General features: G+C 41.4%; 1 protein-coding gene across 1 annotated transcript; it reads right to left on the reverse strand.

Moving 5' to 3' along the window:
* Positions 1-3,989: 3,989 nt before the first annotated feature.
* On the reverse strand, positions 3,990-20,783 carry alx4a (ALX homeobox 4a). The gene is made up of 4 exons (XM_076110274.1): positions 20,432-20,783; positions 9,173-9,492; positions 5,322-5,450; positions 3,990-4,310 (listed from the first exon to the last, which is right to left on the reverse strand). The coding sequence occupies exons 1-4, from the start codon at positions 20,781-20,783 to the stop codon at positions 3,990-3,992; spliced, it is 1,122 nt and encodes a 373-aa protein (XP_075966389.1).
* Between the last annotated feature and the right edge of the window lie 1,141 nt (positions 20,784-21,924).

Consider the following 21,924-nt stretch of genomic DNA (forward strand, 5'->3'; position numbering starts at 1 on the left):
CATGTTTACTTCCCGTCTGCTTGTGTCATTCACACATACCGCAAAACCGGAAATAAACTGATTAGTTTGAAACGTTTACAACTGAAGCGGTCTACTGTGTTTTGCTGTTTTTGACCTCGTCATGGATGTACTACGTTTAAATGACAAATACAAATTCTGAATAGAAGTGCAATAACTTATTGTACTTTAATTACACACAAAATGTAACAAGCATGAGTAACTTCATACACTCGTTTCAAAAGACGGCTTAAAGCCACAAAAACTTGAAAACAACAACTTGAAATTCAGAGGAATTACATATCGAGAGAAAAAAACAATTCAAACACATCTCTGGAAATGCAATTTTACCACAAAATATACCAAAACATCTAATTAGTAACGTTTCCAAGAGTCTTTTAACACGTCAATCCATTTTGCATGCACGAAAATGTACATGCACACAACAGCACGCATATTTATCATATGTTTACTCCTATACTGATTGCCTGTCTTCAGTAGTATTAGAAAATGAGAAAGGAAATGATGACTTTCTCACTCAGGGACGGAGTTATGCAGCTTACAGGAGGAGTTTCTTTTTTTTGAATGTAATCTTGCATTAACTGTCCTTGTGTGATTGTAGGACAAGTTGATTGAGAGCATCTGCAGCTCCTATTGGAGGAAGATGTCACTGGAGATGTTTCAGTCTCAGAATATTGCAGCTTAATGACACAGAATAGTGAGTATGTATTGTGTAAACCTGAGCTACTTAATGCCAGTATGTCTGTGCGCACTGTGCAGAGGAACAGTCTACATTAAACTAGAAGACAGACGGTCCCGTCTGTCCTGACACAATACTGCAGTCCACAGCCTCCACATGGCTCAGTGTTAATTAAAAGGCCTTCCTGGGCTGAACGTGCGGCTGTGCCTCGGACCCTGCGAATAGGGGGGGGGGGGGGGGGGGGGCTGCAGCTTTGAGCCAGTGGACGGGAGAGGCACAGAGCAATGTGTATGTGTGTATTGAGGAGGGGGGAGAATCTTTGAAAGCAGAGCCATGACAGCTGAGGGGGAAGCATGTGTGAGGCATGTTTGTTTTGCATTTACCCCCTGAGCGCAGCTGTGTGCACTGTCCTTTTCCCAGAACACCGGAACACAGCAGACGCCCTCGCGGCTCGCCCTCCGTCCAACCCCACAGCTAGAGCACAGGGGGCCCCATGTCCACATTTACAACTCAGTTTAAGTCAGAGATATGTACTCTACCGTCAGGATTGGCGAGTAGAACTGGTTGTAATTTGAAGGACTCTCGGGTGACCTGCTCTGATGATATTCTAGCCCCACTTCTCTTACATGCCCAGTAGGATAGCGAGTGTGGTTCAGTTTAGAGAATTAGCAGTGGTTGCTCAGCCTGAAGGTGTACTGCAGAACAACGCATGAGGTTTGCTTGAAACCCTTTGTTCCGCTTAAATCAGGCCTTGCAAACAAAGGAAGAACATGCATGACCTCATTTGCTTTTTTTGTCACTGGAGGACAGAAGAGAAAAAGCCAGGTTTAGTTTTTGAATAATATGAGGATATGGATATGATTTGGGCTAAGAGAAATGGGTCTCATCTCAGACTGGCCCCCTCCTCTTCTCTTTCCACAGAGACACAAACAAACAGATGTATTGCTCCAAGCCTAGATGGGCGTAAACAGGGAGTGGAGACTGTAGCCAGAGTGGAAACAGGGAACACGATTCCTGACGGGGCTATATCCTTTACACGTTACTGGTTTTACTATAACAGGTCCTGCTCAGATATCAGGCCAAATAACTAATGAGGTTGGGCTCAAACTTCACATGAGAACCTCCTGTTTGTACTGAAACTTTGGGACACTATCTGACATAATGTCTATCATTGCGTCTTCTGCTACGCTACCAAATGTTTAACTAACTAATTTTGGGCGTGACATTAGCCATGTTGCCTCCAAGTTCCCCTAAAGGACAGTGCACACAGCTCACTGTAGAGCAGCCGACCAGTACACCTGTTCTGGACTATCACCTGATCCCATGTTTTCTCTGTGTCATTTAGTTTATTGTACAGCTATTTGATTAAACACCATTTTATTTAGGTTTACACACCATGGTAGCACAATATAAATTAAGATTTTAAAACTGGATGTTGACACACAGCTCCTTTACAAAATAAGGCCAAACGAGTACATAATGCAGTTGACCCAATTGTTATTGCATGTAGCAGTGCAAAATCACAAATTTGCAAGGAATCAAAGTACCAATAAAACGAATGAGCGTTAATCTGGGAGTTTGGGGCCCTGGTTTAGTTTCTCACTGTGCCTGGTTGATGTTCAGGCTTTGCTACCTCAGGCAGCTGTAACATCATTTCCATAGAAATCCCCTTGACTCTTACTGTGGTCCTGCTTACTAGAATTGAATAATGTCATACAACATCGTTTTGAGTTATGTTCGATTATGTGATGAACATGAGCATGTTTTTTTGTGTTATAAAAGGAGTTCAGGGTGTCTGAAGATGGAGGATGAAGCTGATATTTAATACTCAAGCATGTGCTGAGTCGTCCAAGGTGCAGCATCCAACTAAAATGTAGTCAAAATCTTACTGAAGACGATTCATTTTACTCTGCAACAATCTGGTCGATAGCTTCCTTTGTTAGGATTCAACAGAAATAATGACAGAAAAAGAGAGAAATACAATAACGCTTATTATGCCAGAGCTAGTTCATGACCATTTACCGGCCGGCCATGACAGCCAAACACAGTCGTCTTGAAGTCCAGAAAAGGCTGTTGAACACTGACATCCTTTCAGTGTTTAAGAGTGTCAACACACACACTGTGTATTCTCCACCAGCCTCCTCTGTTTCAAAGGTGGCTGCTGCTGGTTGCGGGGTTATTTCTGGCAGAATGACTGACTAGTAGGCACTTCTCTCTCTCTCTGAAACTCCTCAGACTGGAAATGCAAGGGGGCACAGTCATGTTCACTTGCGCTCCTAGTCCTCCTGAAAACAGAGCTGGTTCTGTTTGGAGGCTGTGCTGCTCCCAGGCTCTTCAGCCCTGAGAGCAGCAGGCCTGCTGTGCCCCTCTCATACTCCCACACACCACTTCCTCCTCCATCCCTTCCTCTATCTGGCCATCAGCAGGCTGAGTCAGTGCGGCAGGTGGATCTCTCAACCTGACCACACTAAAACAAACCACATTTCATCTGTTTGACTTTTAAATGTTAGAGGGTGGAGCCACTTGTAACTTTTTTTTAGTAACTTAAATGTTTAAATTGAATCTGAGAGGCTTAATAATGTGACAGATATGCTGGATATAAAGAGTTTTCTTTAGCACTGCAACAGTGTGACTGAAGTTACACACTTCTGCATGCTGATAAAGATGGCTTTAGAATAATATGAACATATCGTATAACAACAAAATTATAATTTCAGTTTTTTTAAGGATGCTTGCTGAACTATTTGTCAAAACAAAACCAGTAACAAAATGACTGGAGGCAAAAAACAACAACAACAATAACACTCAAAATTTAAATAATAAGGTATGAATAAAACAGCACCTGAACAGAGAACTACAATGACACTGAAAGCACTGTACAAACACAATTTCCTGTATTTTAGCAAATAAGTGCATGGATTTGTTTGAAATTATTTTCCTAACATGTTCCTTCGCCTACCATCTGAACTACACTGCAACTCCTGTTAGACAGTACAGCATCACCTCCCACCAAGCTCTCCACAAAGCTCACTCACACACTCTGGTTGCTTTCTCCCACCAGAGGGGTTGAGAGACATGGCAGTGCCACGCCACTTATCTTGCAAAATCTCCTTTTCTCTCTTGGAGTAATCTTCACCCGTCCGTGTATTTGGATAATTATTTAATTGCAACATTTATGTAGGTAGTCACTGTTGCCTTTAGATTTCGATTATAGTGCCCCCTCTCACCATGCTGGGTTCGTGTAGACATTTCAGGGGTCAACAAGGTCCCCCATCCAGCCGACATCAACACATCATGTGGCCCAAGATATGGCGGCACTGTGCTCTTTGGCCTTCATGCGCAAAGCGGCGATACTGGAGGACTTGCGGTCAGGGTCCATGTTCAGATCGTACGTGTTGATGCCTGTAACCATGCCAGGAGGCCCTCCAAACAGGCTGCCCATGTGAGCCTGTCCCATGTGACCTCCGGGGCTCGACATGCCCAGAAAATCAGACATCCCGCTGGCAGAGTGGGGGTGAGGTGTCATGCAGGGGGTCACAGTGTCGCAGGGCACAACGCAGCCCGGCACAGGAGATGCTGCGCTGCTGCCACCGATCCAAGAGGGGTTCTGAATCTGAAATATTGGTTGAAATCAACATTTTAAAAGAGTGACAGAACTGTGACATCAACTGTGACACAATGCAGTTGCTGTTTAGCATGTTAACTACAAAGATTACTGCAGGCAATTATAAAGGTTTTTAGACTGATTTCATGCCTCTCAGGCCACCAATTTCCATTTGAAAATAAAGATATTCTTGCTTTAGATAGGCAATCCAGGCCAGTAAGCATTTACTTGCCTTTATATTTTTGTCCTCGTTGCTAATAGTTATTGTTTCACGATGATGCGGTTTGTGAGCAGAAACGGTTTTAAAAACCTCCCTTATTGGTGCATTCAAAAACACTAAGCTGCAGAAAAGCGATGCATATATTGGCAAAGTTGGTGGAGAATCCAACAGGAATAGCAAACAATAGAAGAACAGAGGAAATGTTATAGAATAGTTTGGGTATATACGGTTATTCGCTGGCTTGCTGGGCATTGAATGACTCCAGAGAGCTGCTGTGCCTGGCTCAAAAATAGTTCCATTACGTAACTTTAGAGAGAACATAGATTTATTTTTTTACACTTTGGCTTTTGCACGAGGTATAACGTGTTCATTTGTGAGCTTTAGGGGTAATCATAGGAAGATTCTTTAAACTTTTGGACAGAGCCAGGCTAGCTGTTTCCAGTCTTTATGCTAAGCTAAGCTAACTCCCTGCTGGCTCTTGCTTCATATTTAGGGTGCACACATAACAATGGTATCAATCTTCTCACCTAACTCTCAGCAAGAAAGTGAATAAGTACATTTTCCAGAATTTCAAACTATTAACAGTATCATTGATCTGTCTTTGACGAAGAAAATTAGGGCTATTAATTAGCTGATGTAATGAAGCAAGTTTCCAGTCTTCAAGCAGTAATGACTTTGAGGTTGGAAGGCAGGAATCAAAGTAAACGTTCTAAATCTCCTTTGGGTTGAGAACATTTTCTGTGATTTGGAGTAAATGGGCTAAGATATGTCAAACCTGTATTGAAGTACTCATTCTGTACCTGTGCGTAGTTCTCAGGACGCGTCAGAAGAGGAAGCTCGTAAGCTGTTGAGAAATGAGTTCGGACCTGCTGCATCTGACCAAAACGCTCCCTTTTCCTCCATTTGGCCCTTCGGTTCTGAAACCACACCTGCAGAAAGAAAATGTCTGAATGTCATAAAACTGGCAGGATTGTTCGGGTTTCTTTGTCTGAGAGAACATTGGATCTTTACTTTCATCTCATAAAGTATAAAGTCTTTGGACAAGGTGATGTTTCGAGTTCAAAAAAGGAAAAAAAGGAGTGTAATGACTTTAACAGGAAGTTTCCCTTTCATCTGAAGGAAATTCTTTTCTGTAGATACAAATCTAAGTTACCCTTTCAGATCATCCAAAGTAGATAGGTATCCCACATGATATCTGCAGTACATCAAACATAAGTGTGAACTTATAGTGCACAAGTACAAATACAATTCAGAGGCAATGGAAGTAATATAGATGTGAGTCTGCGGAGTTGAGGGAGAAAAGACACTGGAGAATGTAAAAGGGGGAAATAGCCTTTGTAAACAGTGTGCCGCAACCTTCACTTCACTGAGGTCCTCAAAACAAAATGTAAACAGATCTCCTCCCTCTCACCTTTGCTTATTTGTTTTCTGACAAGAGCTTTTTCTCGTGACTTATGTTTCCCATAATCATCTCTGACATCTAAATATGACACTGTTGTTTATTGAAAGCATTATTGTGTTTGAATTACCATCAGCGTGTGTGGAAGTGATCTAAATGCTCTCTGCTGGGCTTTGAACCTGACATGCTTTCCTCCAACTGTCAAAATGTAAGCGTATGTTAAACAAGTCTTGACTATCTGACTGGACTGATTATGGCAGAAAAAACTTCTCCTGCCTGACTTGTCCTCGATAAGGTTTTTGCTGATTTCTCTTATTTCATGCATCCACTCTTTGCGCATAACTCTAAGGAGGCAATGTGGGAGATTGAAAAGTGAGATGGGATTATTACTGGGGTTTGTTTGCATTTTCCTATTTAATTTCCTGAGGCTGAAAGCTCCTGGCTTTGAGATGATGTCTCCTTGTAAATTAAAGAAGCACACAGATTAGAGGACGTAATCCTTCTCTCCTTGCTGATTTCATACATCTTCCTCTGCACTCACTCAGGATCCACAACCCCACACAAGATCACTGTCCTTCTATCTAAATAAATGTTGCTCTATGATTATTATACATCAAATATGCATGTAAGGTATATCACCAAAGCTCTCATCTGCTAACTGTCTGCTTTGAGTCTGTTGGCTATTATACAGGGAGAACATATTTGTGTGTTGCACACACTGCGTTGTGACAGTAATTGGTAAAGACCATGACAGCTTAAGTAGCGGTGGTGGACTTTCAATGAGTCTTTATTTATGTTACAGCCCAAGAGAGAAAGAGCAGAGAAATGCCAAACTGGCCCCAGCAGGAGAGCTGTATGGGCCTGAAAACACTTTGAAGTGAGAGAACGGCTCAGAGGATTGATAACCCGCCTCTGCTGTCACTCATGTCAGCTTCCATACCAAAGTAGAATGAAATCCAAGGCTGAGCCTGGCTTCGGTTTTCCAACACCCCCAAAGCACTAATAATATCACGGCAACACCTCTGACCAGTGTTGTTGCTCATTAAATGTAAGTTAGTTCTATTTTGCCCAGAATCCTCAACCACATCAGTTCTCACTTCCCTGGTCAAGTAAAGGTAAAGTGCAGAACGACAATGGACTGATAGATGTATGCAATTGGAATTTGAGTGGCTTTGCTAATGTTTGAACCAATATTTAGTTTCAAAAAAAGATTTTTTTTAAAGTATTATTGTTTTCATATTGCTTAGTTCAAAACCGAAGAATGATCTGTTTTGTATCACAAATCAAAACAGAAAATCCTCACAGTTAAGAAGCTGAAATGAGGCATTTTTGCTTGAAAAATGACATAAATGATTTATTATCAGAAGCCGATTTTCATGCTGTTGATTGATCGATAATCGACTATTTTAATCCCTGAATCTGACTAAATCTGAGCCTGATTTAGAATATATTAAAGCATATTTTCAGTTTATTTCTTTTTTTAGAAAGGTCTTTGTCATGATTCTTCATTTTCCTTAGTTTCATTTTTTTTTTTTTTTTAAGTATTTCTAAAGTGACAGCAAAAATGATTGACTCCTTTTGCATGTCTGCAAATTGGACTGACCAGAGGGAACCATCATCTCCTTCCTAATTGGTTAAATCAGGTTTTCCTGCCGTTTCAGCTTCCATTAACCGTTTGGATCCATAAACTCATATGTGTTTGCCCGGTGAACTCCACATGTCAGATGCCATCTCGGCTCTGTGAGCTCTCTCGGCTAACAGAATGGCAAATCGGAGAAATGTGATGTTGTTGAAACCCCGACCCTTGACCCCTGACCTTCCCATGTATCTGTAGTGCATATGACTCCGATCTGAACGCAGTTCCTCCCTTTGAAAACTGAGACTAAAAAGCAAACAACTCCAGACCCTAAAGTTTTCCAACTGAGCGTCCCTTGTTGTTTGGCGTGAGAACCATCAGACAATGGGGTGTAGTATCGATCCTCCTCAGAATTATATTCACATACTTTAGGCATTTTATTTTTGCATTTCAACAAAAATGCCTATAAATATTTTAAGTTAAAGTAGACTTTGAGCAGCAGTAAATGGTTTTCTCTTAACATTTCCTTCACTCCAGACTCTTTTGCGTGTAAATGACTTGAATAGAGTACAGAGCTCTCTTTTCTGACTGACTAGGCATCTCGTGTCTTTTATCTTTTTTGACTTGAGTGTTTGAAAGGGCCGCTGGGAGAGCCGAGGGCTGTAAAGCTGCATCCATTCTGTGATAGTATGAGCAGCAGAGCTGAGCGGCATACCTTCAGAGCCTCGGGTTGAGTTATAACCCTGCGGCTGCACAGACTTCCTGTGTTTCACTGCGGAGGTTTTCTGGTCACTGTTCCAGCTTGTCAAAAGATTGCTTTCAATAGATATATGTCATGTGCTTAAAAATTGCTCAAAATTCAGATAAGACTTGAAATATCAGTCGACAAAATGCTCAAAGCTCATGGGAAGGGTTTCACACCTACCCTGCACACCACAGCAGGGACACATTCTTGTCTGAGCAGGATGTTAATGAAAGAAAAACACAGAAAATCCAGGGGCTTAGGCAGTCTGTGGTGCACACTTACACACACACATGTAAACACACAACATGCGCCACACACATGAACAGAAATGGTGGCGGTCTCTTTCTCTGTTCACCAATGTTGGAGTGCATTATAGCAGTCATGACCGGATCGTATGTAAACCTGTATAGGCATCAGGCTCAACTAATACCTGCAGAACTGAACTCACAGATTCAGGATATCAAAACAGCACGGGCACAAAGCAAAAGGCCACCGAGACGATCCCATCGACACGCAGCAGATTCAAACAAGTCTCCTCGTATGTTGACGAAAGTCTGCTCTCCTCAAACTGCACATATGAGGCCCAGGCAGCTCCAACCTCAGCCCCATGGGCCCCCTGGCCTCTGTTAGCTCCCACTCCCCCACTCTCTCTCTCCCCTTGACTCCCACATTACCAGATAAATCTCTCATGTTGTGTGAGTGACGTTATCTCTGCAGATGTTGAAGGATCCATGAGGTTGTGTTGTTAAAACATCCTCCGTGCTGCTGTGACCAAGAGCACTTTATTACTCATTGATAGGACAGGTTGCCATGATTACCTTTTTTAATTCTGTTTAGAAATCGGATAGGTTTGTTGCTGTTTTTTATTTTTGTTCCTGTTTAGCTGCATATGAGATGAACTAAAACACTGTTGTTGAGTGTCCTGCATTACCTGCACACGGGCTTCAGTCAGGTCAGTCCTCAGTGCCAGCTGCTCCCTGGCGTAAACGTCAGGGTAGTGCGTCTTCTGGAAAACCTTCTCCAGCTCTTCCAGTTGGTAGCTTGTAAAGGTTGTGCGGTTGCGCCTTTTCTTGCCCTTGTTGCTTTCGCCGCCATCGCCCTTGTCCAGAGGGCTTGACAAGTCTCTGCCCGGTGGCCTATCAGAGGCCGCCTTCACGCCCTGATCCTTCACAGCCAGGTAACTGGTGTCCATTCCAGGTGGGTCGGAGTCCGGTGCCAAGTCAGAGTCTGGCAGACCTGAACTGTCTTTACCTGCAGAGACAGGAAGGAGACGAAAAGCGTTAGAAGAGGTTCATGTTTATATAAGCTGAGCTCGATTGAAAGGATGGAGTCAGAGCTTTGTGAATGTGTTACCCTCTAAAGATGAACGTGAACATAAAGATGTGCATGTAATGCGTAATGTTCCATTGCTATTATTCAAGATTTAGGCTGCAGCGCGGAGTCAACTGATTTAAATGATGTGTGCGGATTCTTCAGATGATTCAGATGAATAAGATAATAAAGTACGCAGGGAAAGCTGTTAATATTGAGACTTCAAAGATCCTCAACTCCTTCTTTTTCTCTTTTTCCTCTGGGAAATGGAGGAGGAGGGTTTGTGATCTTTTTCACCTTTCTACAATGATTTTTGTCATGCATTAGATCTATTTTCTTACCTGGGACAAACATTGCTAATTTGTGTTGAGAAAACAAACAGGTTTAAACAATTTGTAATGAGCCTCTTCTCAACTCTAATATTCAGTCGCTTGCCTCTGGCAGTATATTTATGATTTATTTGTAGGATCAGCATAATAAGTCATGGGGTCTGATGGGGTGGAACAAAGGAATTTCCCGCTCTTTGTGAGGAAATTCTGTGACAGTTGCGAAATCTGACGCGTGGTGCTGTGTATGTGTGTCAATCTGTTTGTCTGTATCTGCCTGTGCAATGGATGGCCTGGATCACTGGCTGCTTTTGGGATCCAGTTCGTAGATCATTCTGTGATGTGCAACAGACAGCCTGGCCCATAATTTGAGACTGATTGCATACCCTCCTCAACCACCGGCACCCTCAGCTCCTAGACACAAACACATGAAACACCCCACACACGCACTAACACACACACACCACTCTCTCTCTCTCTCTCTCTCGCTCAGCCCTGCAGTTGGTTGAGATCTATCATGTGGCTGCAAAGTCACCTGGCAGCAAGACTGTTGCAATTAATTTCCTGGGGAGCAACGCAAAAATGGGAAAAGACCCATCTTTGTACCGTCTTTCTTTCTCTCTCTATCACACACAGTTGCTTTCTTGCTTAACTGTAAAACCTCAGACAGCTCTCTGATCATACATTTCCATTGCCGTGTCTCTGCCTGTGTTGCTGTGTAAGCTGGCAGCTCTTTTTGCCCTGCTGCTGCCCTTCACTGAACTATCCAGTACATACACATATCTTTGGATTAATGCACAAAGAGGAGGATGTAAAAGCTGAAAGTGTTTTGTTTCAGGCTTCATAGGCCTGTTAACCCCCCCCCCCCCCCCCCCCCCTCTCTCTTTGGCTCAGTCTAGTGGCGACTCACAGCTCTGCACCTCCCTGCTCCTTCAATACCATCTGAGGTGAAGTTATTTTCAGGATCGAGGACGTCTCTGCCCATCAAACCACTTGTCAGGTTAGAACCTGGAGGTGTGTGCGTTCATGTGAGCTCCGAGTGCAATTCTCAGCAGCCTGTCAGCACAGGAGATCTCACACACGCACCCAGTGACCCGCAACTCATAGCCATGTTAGGAAATGTGCTGCAAGGTGAGGTGAATGGATATCTTGTCATGGATTCTCTCTGACAGACACCGTGCACAAAAGTTTATGTCTCAAGTGCATCTTTTTGTTGTCTTCGTAGGATAAGATTCAGACACAAAGATGTTTGAAAGAGTCAAAAGGTTGTCAGATTTCCCCATTAGATATGGATTAAAACTACAGCGACGGTGGTGTCCATGTAACAGATGAATAGGGTGATACATTTTACCAAGCATTTTGCTATTATTTTTAAGTGTATATTTGTTTGTGTCTTTATTTTTGGGGAGCTTTGATTTCATTTCATTTAACCATCACTACGTCACCTTTGACCGTCTTTCCTTTAAGGTGTGTTCACAGCTATTTCATTTTTATTGGGTAAGTTGGCTCCATTTTTCGTTTTGCAGATTTGTTTTGTGCTCACAATATAATATTTTGTAAAAGAATATACACATACACATAGTACATATAAGAAGGCAATGATGAATACAGAAGTAAATAAAACAATTGTTTCCAGCTTTCAGTATTTGGCAGTATTGTATGCAATGCTACGAACACATTTGGGTCGGTAGTATTAAGGTTTGATAGCCGGGGTCTACGTTTTTTTCCACTGGGACTGAAAACTTGCTGAGTTTGCCCATTGTCAAATAAAGTTGTCATACTGATTTCATTTTCTCGTCTTGCTTGACAGTCTGCATTCTGTAATTTAGGATGGAAGGACTGTGATGCGTTTCAGCAATGCAAGATTCAATGAGAACGGAGGCTGTGGTTCCTGAGATGTTTGCCCTGCAGTGCTGCAAACGGAGTTGCGCTTACTAGCCATGTTTTGGTGGCTCTGTTTCTGCTCGCTGGGTGTCTTAACGCGACATTGCCTCGCTGTCCATGAGAAACACATAGGCTTGAAGGGACCAAATGTGTGTTTTATCCCATGCAGCATCAATACTCTCTAGTTATTTCTTCATATTTCCTTGGCTGGCACCCACAGTCCCCACAGGGCAAGAGCTGTCAGGCTGTTTGAACTCATGAGGCCTCTGGCTGATCAAAGGCCATTGTTTGTATCGCATGTCACTGATGTTTTTTTGGCTAGAGCGGGATATTGTGACAATCTCCTGCTTGTTATCCATACGATCTGCTGTAGCTGTGAGGCTCTCCAACAGCGCACAAGGTGAACAGCAGTTGGCCCTCCTGCGGGGAACACCATATGTAGGAAGAACATAGGAAAGTCTTACTGCAAACACTGCCTGACAGGATATAATCTCTGTGGCAGGAGGCAGGAAGGAGGGACTATGAAAAACATACGGAGCATCACAACCTCCATCTCAATGTTCATGAGTAGTACAATTGGCTTTTTCCTCCTCAAAAAAAACCCCAAAAACACATTACACCTGCACTTCTGATTGTACCGTCTTTAGCTCGTGAATATTTCCACCTGACGACAGAACAACACAGGAGTTTGTATTCAAGTCTACATTTTCACATGTAACTCACACACACAGCACAGTTTAGTTTTACAACGTAGCGTGGCACTGATGTAAAGATCGAACTATAAGGACTGATTTAATAAATATATATTTTTAATATTGTAGAGCACTTCTTATGTGGACATCAGTGCCAAAATGGTGTTCTTGTGGGTCAGACATTCAGCGTGGACAGCTATTAATTCCCAGTTGAACGCGAGGGGGAAACATCAAAGTGTAATTTAACTGGCTGTAAAGCGACAGGGCACCTTCACTGCCTCTTTATTGACTGGGATGACTGGGGTCAGCTCACGGTGTTAAGAGGAAACACTATAAATTACATAGCGCACGGCGACGGGGAGAGATTAACAACATGTTGCTCAAGCTGAAAAAAAAGAAATATCCGAAACAGAGGGAAACGTAAACAGTAGAGAGAAAAGAGATGGAGAAAGAGAAAAGGAAAAGAAAGTACTTTGTCTAACTAAATACAGAGAACAGAGAAAAGGAAACGTGTGAGCAAGGTATTTATTTGTGTGTCTGGGATTTGTTTTACTGACTTAAAATATGGGTTGGGCTTGAACATGGAGATTTGGACAGTGGATAACTCTTAAGCTTTGCTTGGCTGCAAAGACGGAGGCTGGCTGAGACACGGATTCTGCTGATATGTGGTCTGGACCATTAAGCCAAGGCAAGAATACGATACATGTAATTTACAATTTATTCATGACTCCTTAAAGGGACTTCAACAAATGACAAGCTAACTGAAGATCAGTGGTGGGATATAACTAAGTTTACTCAAGTACTGTACTTGAAAGGAAAACATTTGAGGTACTTTCACTGTTGTTGAATGTTTTAATTTCATGCTACTTTATGCTTCTGAGGCTAGTTAAACTAGCGATATAAAAAGTACTTGAATGGTTCATCTGAACCTGCTACATTAAAATGCTTTTTAAACATGAATGCATCCTTGGAAATAATCCTACAAAATAATGTATAATGTTATAACACTGACAGGGTTCATTCTGTCTCGTACTGTAAACAGAGCTTTTCCTTTTAAAACTGAAAGCTTCTAAATATATGACTTTGACTTTTGATGGAGTATTTGTATACTGTAGCATTACTACTTTTATTTAAATCTACAATCACTGATTTTTTGGCCACTTGGGGGCAGCGGAAACAAGTTGAGAACGCCACACTGACCTAACGTCACTTTTTAAGTTGATGTGGTGAACTTCTTAGCAAACAAAGTTGCTTATTTACTCATCACTTACAGTACAATATTTATCGTTTAGCTGTTTTTTGGTCTCAACCAACTACTGAGAGAAATATCTGTCTCTTTAGCTGCTAAATGCTCCACTATGTTCACCAGCGAGTCGCTAACTATGTCTGTCTGATGTATGTCCTGCTGAGAAGGTGGAAAGCAACATCATAAGAGCAGTGGGAGTGAAGCAAAAACGGTAAAGTTGTCGGCCAGACAGCTTAACAATGACCTGAAACTCATTTTAAAGCTCCATGAAGCCATGAAGAGCTGCAGATTCAGGTGATCATTTTCTTTAGGTTCACTATGCGCAACCTCATTATGTTGATGGCATGATGGAAAATAAATTACAATCATGTTTAGAATAACGCTAGTTTGCCGTTTGCAAATCACTCCATTAGCCAACGCCACAAAGCATCTATAGGAGCCGCCGCTGCAAAATGTACACGGAAGAAACAGCATGTGTGGACTCAGTCCACAGGCTGTTATAGGCGACCGAGAAAGTCGGGGAAGGTCTCATTTTTTAAGTTACAATCCTTTCGACCGTTGGCAATATAAAAAAAATGAATACATGTAAAAAGTTACACATAGAACCTTTAAGTAAAGGAACTTACATCTTCTTACAGTTTGCTGAAGTTGCAGTCAAAGTTTCTCTGACCCTCTGTTATTGAAATCCAACCTTGTCTCTTTTGGAAGTACAAATAACACGACTATGAATAGCTTGGCACGATACTTGCTTGGTGTGGTGTCAGGTGCATTCATCAAAACATTTTGGGACAATACACAAACACACACACACACACACACAGACACATTGGCCTCAGTCACCACTGCTGTGATTTGGAAACAGTGGATGTGACTCGCTGACAGAACCTCAGTGAACATCAGCACAGTCCTAAGTTTTCTTTTGTGACCATGTGATAGGTAGCCATTCACTTTGAAATTCAACGCTGCTGACTGAGCAGAGCGATGAGCCATCGCAGCACGCTGTGCAAAACTCACAGAGTGTAAAACAAACGCTCTATAAAGCATGAGACTGATAAATTACGCACTCTTTGTCTTCCTGGCTTTCTCCCCCTCTGTGGTTTTCTTCCTCCCAACTGCTCCCTTCCAAATGTTTCTCTCCGACTTTGGAGCAAAACAGAATTTCCTTCATCTCAAGTTTTTTTGTTTTCTGATCGAAAGGAGAACATTCCATCCGAGTGGGGAAAACTCGCTAGAGTACATTTTTGTGTGCATGCACATAAAAGGAAAATATATTTCTCTGGGAAACTCGCGTAACAACATGCACAATCACTTTTTCCTACAGCAAGGATTCAACTTCCAAAAAATCCCAAAGACATCCATCCTAACAATGTGCCCTGCAACAGTGCTGTGAGTTTTGGAATCACAATTTTATGTTTTATAATTTTATAATTGTCTAACGGCAGAAAAACAACTTTTCAGTCACCAACAAAATACTATTAAATGATCATTTGTTGAAGGCCAACATGTCCACCAAACTTAACCCATGGAAATACAGTAGGTTTGTAAAGTTTTAAGTCATTGAGACAGACAAACAACTCCTTTTGTTCTTTTTACCTTTCAGTGCAATTAAACTGCATGTTAAAAACACCAGGTGCTGTCAATATCACATATTGAATGTTGAAATAACAAGAAATTGAAATAGCTGCCGGAAAACCATCAATTAATTTCTACTATATCTGTCTATATTTGAAATATATTTTAAATCATACTTTACGTGGCCAAGTGAGTAACTATTCAACTATTCAAAAGATATCAGAGTTTCAAATATCAATTAGCTTAAATATTAAAACCTTTCTCTCTCCTAAAAACTAGCAATTAGGCAGTATCTTTACGCTAGTTTTTGACACAACACCGTTGAAGCCACATGACTGTACACAAGAAGGTGATACCACAAAATGGTCGGCACTAGCTGTTGAGAATATACAAACAATTATCCTTGCAAGGAGAAATTCAAGTCAAGTGAGTGCAGCGAAAAAAGTCCCCAACACACAACAGGTAAAAGAAAAGGACACTGAATCTCTGATGTGCAGCCTTGATGCAGTCCTTCACGGTTGGTCCTGAAGTGTTCAGTTTACATGAAGCGGTGACAAAGAGACCAAATGAAGCGCTGGACTGCATCGGCCTTTTTGCCCCGCTGCTCTCGCTCGGCCATGCACACTGAGCCTAATGTAAATTGCCCTGCCAAAATTAAGGCTAAACGGTAAAATGATCCTGAGTCCTTGTCACCTCCACTCATGTCATTGACTTGCTGAAGTGTGCCACAGTTGCCTGGGCTGCATGGCTGGTTCCCATTACTCCCTGATCTAGCCAATCTACGCACACGGCCAGTACGAGAGGCTAAAATGGTTGTGCTAGGGTGAAGATGGTGAGGGAACAAAAAGGCAGGAGATCGAAGAACTATCACGCCTGAGCGTTGGTCCTACTGGATATAGATGCCATGAAATGTTTACACTTGCATGGCAGCAGAACTGGATTGTATTCTCGCTTTGCCACAAAAAATAAATCTTGGTTTATTAAGTCAGACTAAACTGCAGCCTTTTATGTCTTCAAATTTCACCAGCAGTGTGTTATTGGTGCGAAGATGTCATTACTCTGCAAAATCAGTGGCTGTAAAAGACAAAAAAAAAGCGATAAAAGGCACGATACCACCATAATTAGGCCTACAATTGCCTACAACATGCATCATCAAAGTGAGATCCTTTGTCTTATTGGTGTAGTTAAATGTTTACCATGTAAAACTGGACTCCAAATGTTGCGATGCCCTCGACTTTGACACCAGAGGGTTTCATGTAGAGGGTTACGAATGGATTTTATCTGCTGTGTGTGTGTGTGTGTGTGCAATGAAACTTGTCCTTCTCTCCAAACAGACGAGGGCAGGACAGCCGAGCTAAAGGTCAGCACCTTTAGACAGGGAGGGACGACACGGACACATCAAAAGAAGACGATTGTTGTCTCTGGAGGATCACAAAGACGTGTATAGGTGGCTGCTCTGAGACTATAAAGTTTCAATCTGTTTTCAAATCGATACAGTAAAAGTTTCATTGTTTGGTGACCTGCATGACTTTCTATACGCCTAAAAACAAGGTTTGACTTCAGTATACTTTTGACGCATTTACTTTACTGAAGTATTTCCATTTTATGCGAATCTTCCACATTTTAGAGAGAAATATTGTATTTTGTATTTCTCTGCATTTATTTGACAGCTATATTTACTCGGGACTTTGCAGATTAAGATATAATGAGTTTATAAAACATTTTGTGCTTTTATAGATTAAACCCAGTATTGCATTCACATTGAAATGCTGCTAATGCCAATAGTACGGGTACCCTGCATGATGACTTCTTTAACTTTTTATTTAAGTGCATTTTGCTGATAATATTTCTGTAAAATGTTAAATGCAGGACTTTTATTTGTAATAAAGTCGTTTTACATTGTTGTATTGCTAATTTTAAGGAAATGCATGAGCTTTTCTTCCACCACTGTTTATTGTCATTTTTGGGATGTACCTCTACTGTTGTTGTAAGACAGTTTTAAAAATATCCTCACACATTTTCTTGCAGTTTCTTTCAGTTGGATGCTGTCAGCTCTCAGCCTGTCCATGCTCCAACAGCTGCCTTGTTGATTTCAGGTACCAACAAAAATGGCAATGTGTTGAGTATACAATTAACTGTGTTGGTAGTGACTCTAATTTGTGTAAATGTTTATTCGACAGACATGTTGTTTTTCATCGTCCAACAATGTCTTAGTCACAGCTTCAGGCAGCCCTGAGACCAGTCATCATATCACCTTTTACTGAACGAATAAAGCCACAAATTATAACAACAAAGTCATTTTCTGAAACTTGAAACTACCATGCCATTGTGTACAATACAGGTTTGATTAAAGAAATGACTCAGGGAGTAAAATACACCAGCATTTTCCAATAAACACATCAGGAACCATTTATCATTTTTCTCCTCTGTAACTTCAGTATATGTTACTGCTGCCTTCAATTTACGTCCAGTTAGTGGTGTAGAAGTCTGTAAAATGATGGGTTAACTAGAATTTGCAGTCTGTGATATTCACAAGGAAAACAGACACTATCTAGTTCTTTTTAAATACTCTATCTTTGCATACATCTTTAAAGTGATGTAGCTAGGCTATGAGATAAGACGATAAACACATGAATTTGTATGTATAAAAACTCCCCTGTTCAAAGTCTGAAGAGTTAAAGGAGATTTGTCTCTGAGGGCCAAGTCACTGTGAGCAGGAAATAAAGGCAAACAGAGAAGTTTGACATCTGAGTCGCATTAATGCCAGAGCTCTTCTTGTCTTTGAGCGCAGGGATGTTTTTCCTGCCATGAATCCGGTGATTATATTTAAGTCTCCGTGTTGTAAGAATAAGATTGCCTGGTTTGCGAGTAAACCTGACAACCTGCGCTAAGCTGTATTTTACTCTAAAAGTCTAACGTGAAAAAAAAAGAAGCAAGAAAAAAAAATTCAAATAAGTCCAGAAATGTAATGTAGCGGACAGGATCTGATATCTCCAGGTTGAGCGTGAAATAATAATAATAATAATAATAATAGCAATGCAAATTCTAAAAAATAGTAGAAATTGAAAAGACGATTTTTGGGACATTAATTCGTTTGCCACTGTCTGTCTTCATGGTTTGGACTAAAAGAGCCGTTTACTCACAGCATAATAACTGCGCTTTATTTACAACTCAATATAACAATTTTATATCGTCTCGATTTCGCAGATATGTCAAGGTTAATAGCTAATAAAAACTTTACAGCCATTATAAAAAAGACTAACTTTTGAAAAGATTGATCTTGGAGATGTAAAGGCTATTTTTGCTGGCCGATTTCCCAAAACTGTCAAAACATTCTGAAACGACTGCACTAAACATTTCAATGTAATACTGATGGACAAGCAGCTCGAGTAAGGAAAATAAAAAAGAGTGTTGACTTCATGCGTAAAAGCGACGAGTAAAATATTTTGGCCTTCCATTATTATTATTATTATTATTATCATTATTATTATTATTGCAAATGATATAAAATGCCCGACAATTTGCTGTATATACTGTTTCTACAAATTGGGATTTCAACTTGTTTGGGGGTCTGCACTTCCACACACAGACAGCAAATAAATGCTCATCAAATGTTAAGTTTTGATATTTTGATATTTTGAAAATACAAAGTTGATTGAACCGTTTACAACAATACTCATCAGTGGATTATTTTCACATGTAACTCAAATACATTTGTATACACTTTACATGTGAGGAAGTGTGAGGAAGAGAGGCCGAAAGAGCTGGAGCCATCGTGCTTTGTGACTTTATTCACAATAATTGTACAATGTTTGTACTGCGCATAACCTCAAAATGAAACGTTCAGAGCGTCTCTTTTCAACTCGGTGTAAAGAAGAAAGATTTGACATGATTGATTTTTGTAATAAAAAACTGTCGGTGTTTCCGCTTTATTAGTTTCAAGTTGTGGGCCAAAGCTCAAGACTTACATTTGGATTCAAATACAGAGGATTTACTGTCATGATATCAGATATAATTCGTCTGTGTGTGCGCGCGCGCGTGTGTGTGTGTGTGTGTGTGTGTGTTATCCTTTATGAGAAGGTAGATATGTGGTTATGGACCAACCAATCGAATCAGTGTGTCCACGTTTTAATTTACCAAAAGCATTTGACGCCTGTTTTTGGTTCTTAACATTACAGTTGTCTCTCTGGTATCATGCGTGTTTCCGGTTCGGGGGAAAATGGTTATGAGGTGGGGAAAATAAACAGGAGTTAATGCTGCTTCAAAGTGGCCGCCTGCCTAACGAGGGTCAAAGTTTTATTTACCCCCTCATCATTCACCCATTACAGTAGAGTCCCTACGCAATTAAATCTAATTGGAGCCAATCAGGCAAAGCAAAGACATGTAAATATTATCAGTTTGGAGCTCAGTATTTGTGCCATCTGAAAACCTGTTAATTTAATTCTCCGACTCATCTCCAATATTAAGGATTGTAATGCAGATTATCGCATTAAAAGCGCCCTAATTTAATTTTGATGACCAAAGAGACCATTCGATGGTCGGGAAGAGCATGCCTCTTCTTAACTGTGTTACGCACATAACTGCTGGGCCGTTTCAAGACGAGCTGATGCCCCGCGTGCTGCAGCTGGAAAGAGAAGTTTGCGTTTTACGCACGAAGGAGGTTTCCCATCTCACAGGACACAGGAAGAAGAAAATAAAACAAAGGATTTTTTTTTTGCACCAAACCTGCTGAAATAGTTTTGTACGCCTGAATCAGAAGAGAGAATTGCGGATGAAACACACGAGACGACGTGTCAGTTCGCACACGGGACCATAATGGCAAGTTCATATTACATTAATTGCATTGAAACTTCCAAACCACTGTGGTCTATGTCGGCGGGTTTTGTGGGAACAAGTGGAGCAATGATCGGTGACGTTAGAATTATCTGCACAGGTAATTAAAGTGCTCAGAGAAAACATCCTGACAAGTCGCTAAATAGAATGTTACATAGCTGCTATCAAACATGTCTGCTGCATATTTCGTGGCAATTCCGCTCTTTTTGCAGATGAAGAACAGCTTCGCAAATTCAATTCTGGACTCGTGTTTTGTGTTGGGAAGCCTCACCTGGCCAAGTGGACTGCTGTTACTGAATCATCTGAAAGTTTGTTTTTCCACTCACCATAGCAGGGGATGAGCGCTCCGTTGTGCCCGCTCTCTTGGTGCAGTTTGACCTCCTCGGGGGGTGTTTTGCAAGAAGACCTCTGCATGAAGAGGTGGTATTTGCTGAAAGTGCCGTGCCCAGCTGTGGAGGCGTCCAATGACTGGCACTCCTGCTGGAAGTGGCTCCGGGACTTTTCTCCGTAAGCCTGACCTTTGTTGGGCAGGAAGGCAGTGGGGCTGTATTTGGTGTCAGTGGCTGGAAATGTCCTAAAGTGGTCCGTCTGGTGATCCCTACCTTGCGCTGCAGAGGGACTATAATATGAATCCATGGATGTCATATCGCTGTATGAAACGCAGGTCTCGGCGTTCATGCCTAAAAAACAGTGAAGTGAAGAAAAATACCAAACTTTTTTTCTCTCTCGCTCTTTCACTTTTTTTCTCTCTCTTTCTCCCCCTCTCTCTCTCGCTCTCTCGCTTGGAGAGGGAAGTGCAGACACCCCCACCTCTCCCTCTACCTCATACAGACAGATGAACCTACACACACACACACACACACACACACATGCACGCAGAGACTGCAGCACACACCAGACCGCAGCTGGGTTTGGTTATAAAACGATTCAGATCTTTTCCAGGAACCACTGTCGTTGACCAAACACTCCAAACTCCCCCTCAGGTTTGAGCAGAGTTACACAAACCCATTCTTTCCTCAGAGGATAGGACCCAGATCTCCTGGCCTCAAGACCTCTCCCAAGTGCTGATGACATGACCGAGTTAGGTCGCTTATTAGCTGAAAAAAAAAGAAGGAAAAAAAGGCTGCAAAATAGAGGCGGGGGCTTTACACATGACATTAATGCAATTTGGATATGAATATAGGCTATGAGTGATGGTACTGGGGCGGAGAAGGCACAATTTTACGCTTCATTCGCGATGGTTCATCAAGGGCAAATCATCCATAGTCGGCCGATTGTGTTCAAGCCAGCTGCGGCTTCTGAATACAAGTGATTTTGTTTTTAAAAGTTTATAATAACTTTTTAATGCCTCATTTATTACTTTGAAAGAATTCTATGTTCACTTGCATCCTGATTCATTATTTCAGCCATGAAACATCTTGATCTAAAACCAATTTAACTTGAAGAACCAATGAATGTGTTTACATGTCTAATGATTGCAGAATAAAAATAGTAATACACACGATTAGCCTATGTGTGTTGGCGTCCAGGCTCATTATATTCCACAGATAATCTAATTTTAATTACTTGAGACTTCGATTATTAATTTTGCATCTTTGTTTTTTCTTGAGAAATACAGCCTACTGCACTACATATAATCTTTATGAGATGAGATGATGGATATTATTTTACAGCGAGCCGTCTGTTGTCTTTACTGAGTTATATGTAAATCCTGTTTTATGTGCAGCCGAAGGCCACCCGATCGTCGTTTAGAGTCTGAACGAGTGGAGCCCCCCGTAACGGAACGTCAAGGTAATTCATTCGTGGGCATACTAGAATA

This window comes from Anarhichas minor, unplaced genomic scaffold (assembly GCF_050575085.1).
Source record: "Anarhichas minor isolate MPS153535 unplaced genomic scaffold, ASM5057508v1 ptg000042l, whole genome shotgun sequence".
Classification (NCBI taxonomy): Eukaryota; Metazoa; Chordata; class Actinopteri; order Perciformes; family Anarhichadidae; genus Anarhichas; species Anarhichas minor.

What these genes read in the sequence shown, in the direction of transcription:
- alx4a (XM_076110274.1), bottom strand. Translation starts at nt 20,783, where the DNA reads ATGAACGCCGAGACCTGCGTTTCATACAGCGATATGACATCCATGGAT. An exon ending in AGCGCTCATCCCCTGCTATG is followed by an intron (nt 9,493 to 20,431) that starts GTGAGTGGAAAA and finishes CTGTCTCTGCAG; the next exon opens with GTAAAGACAGTTCAGGTCTG. An exon ending in GTCCTGAGAACTACGCACAG is followed by an intron (nt 4,311 to 5,321) that starts GTACAGAATGAG and finishes CCAATATTTCAG; the next exon opens with ATTCAGAACCCCTCTTGGAT.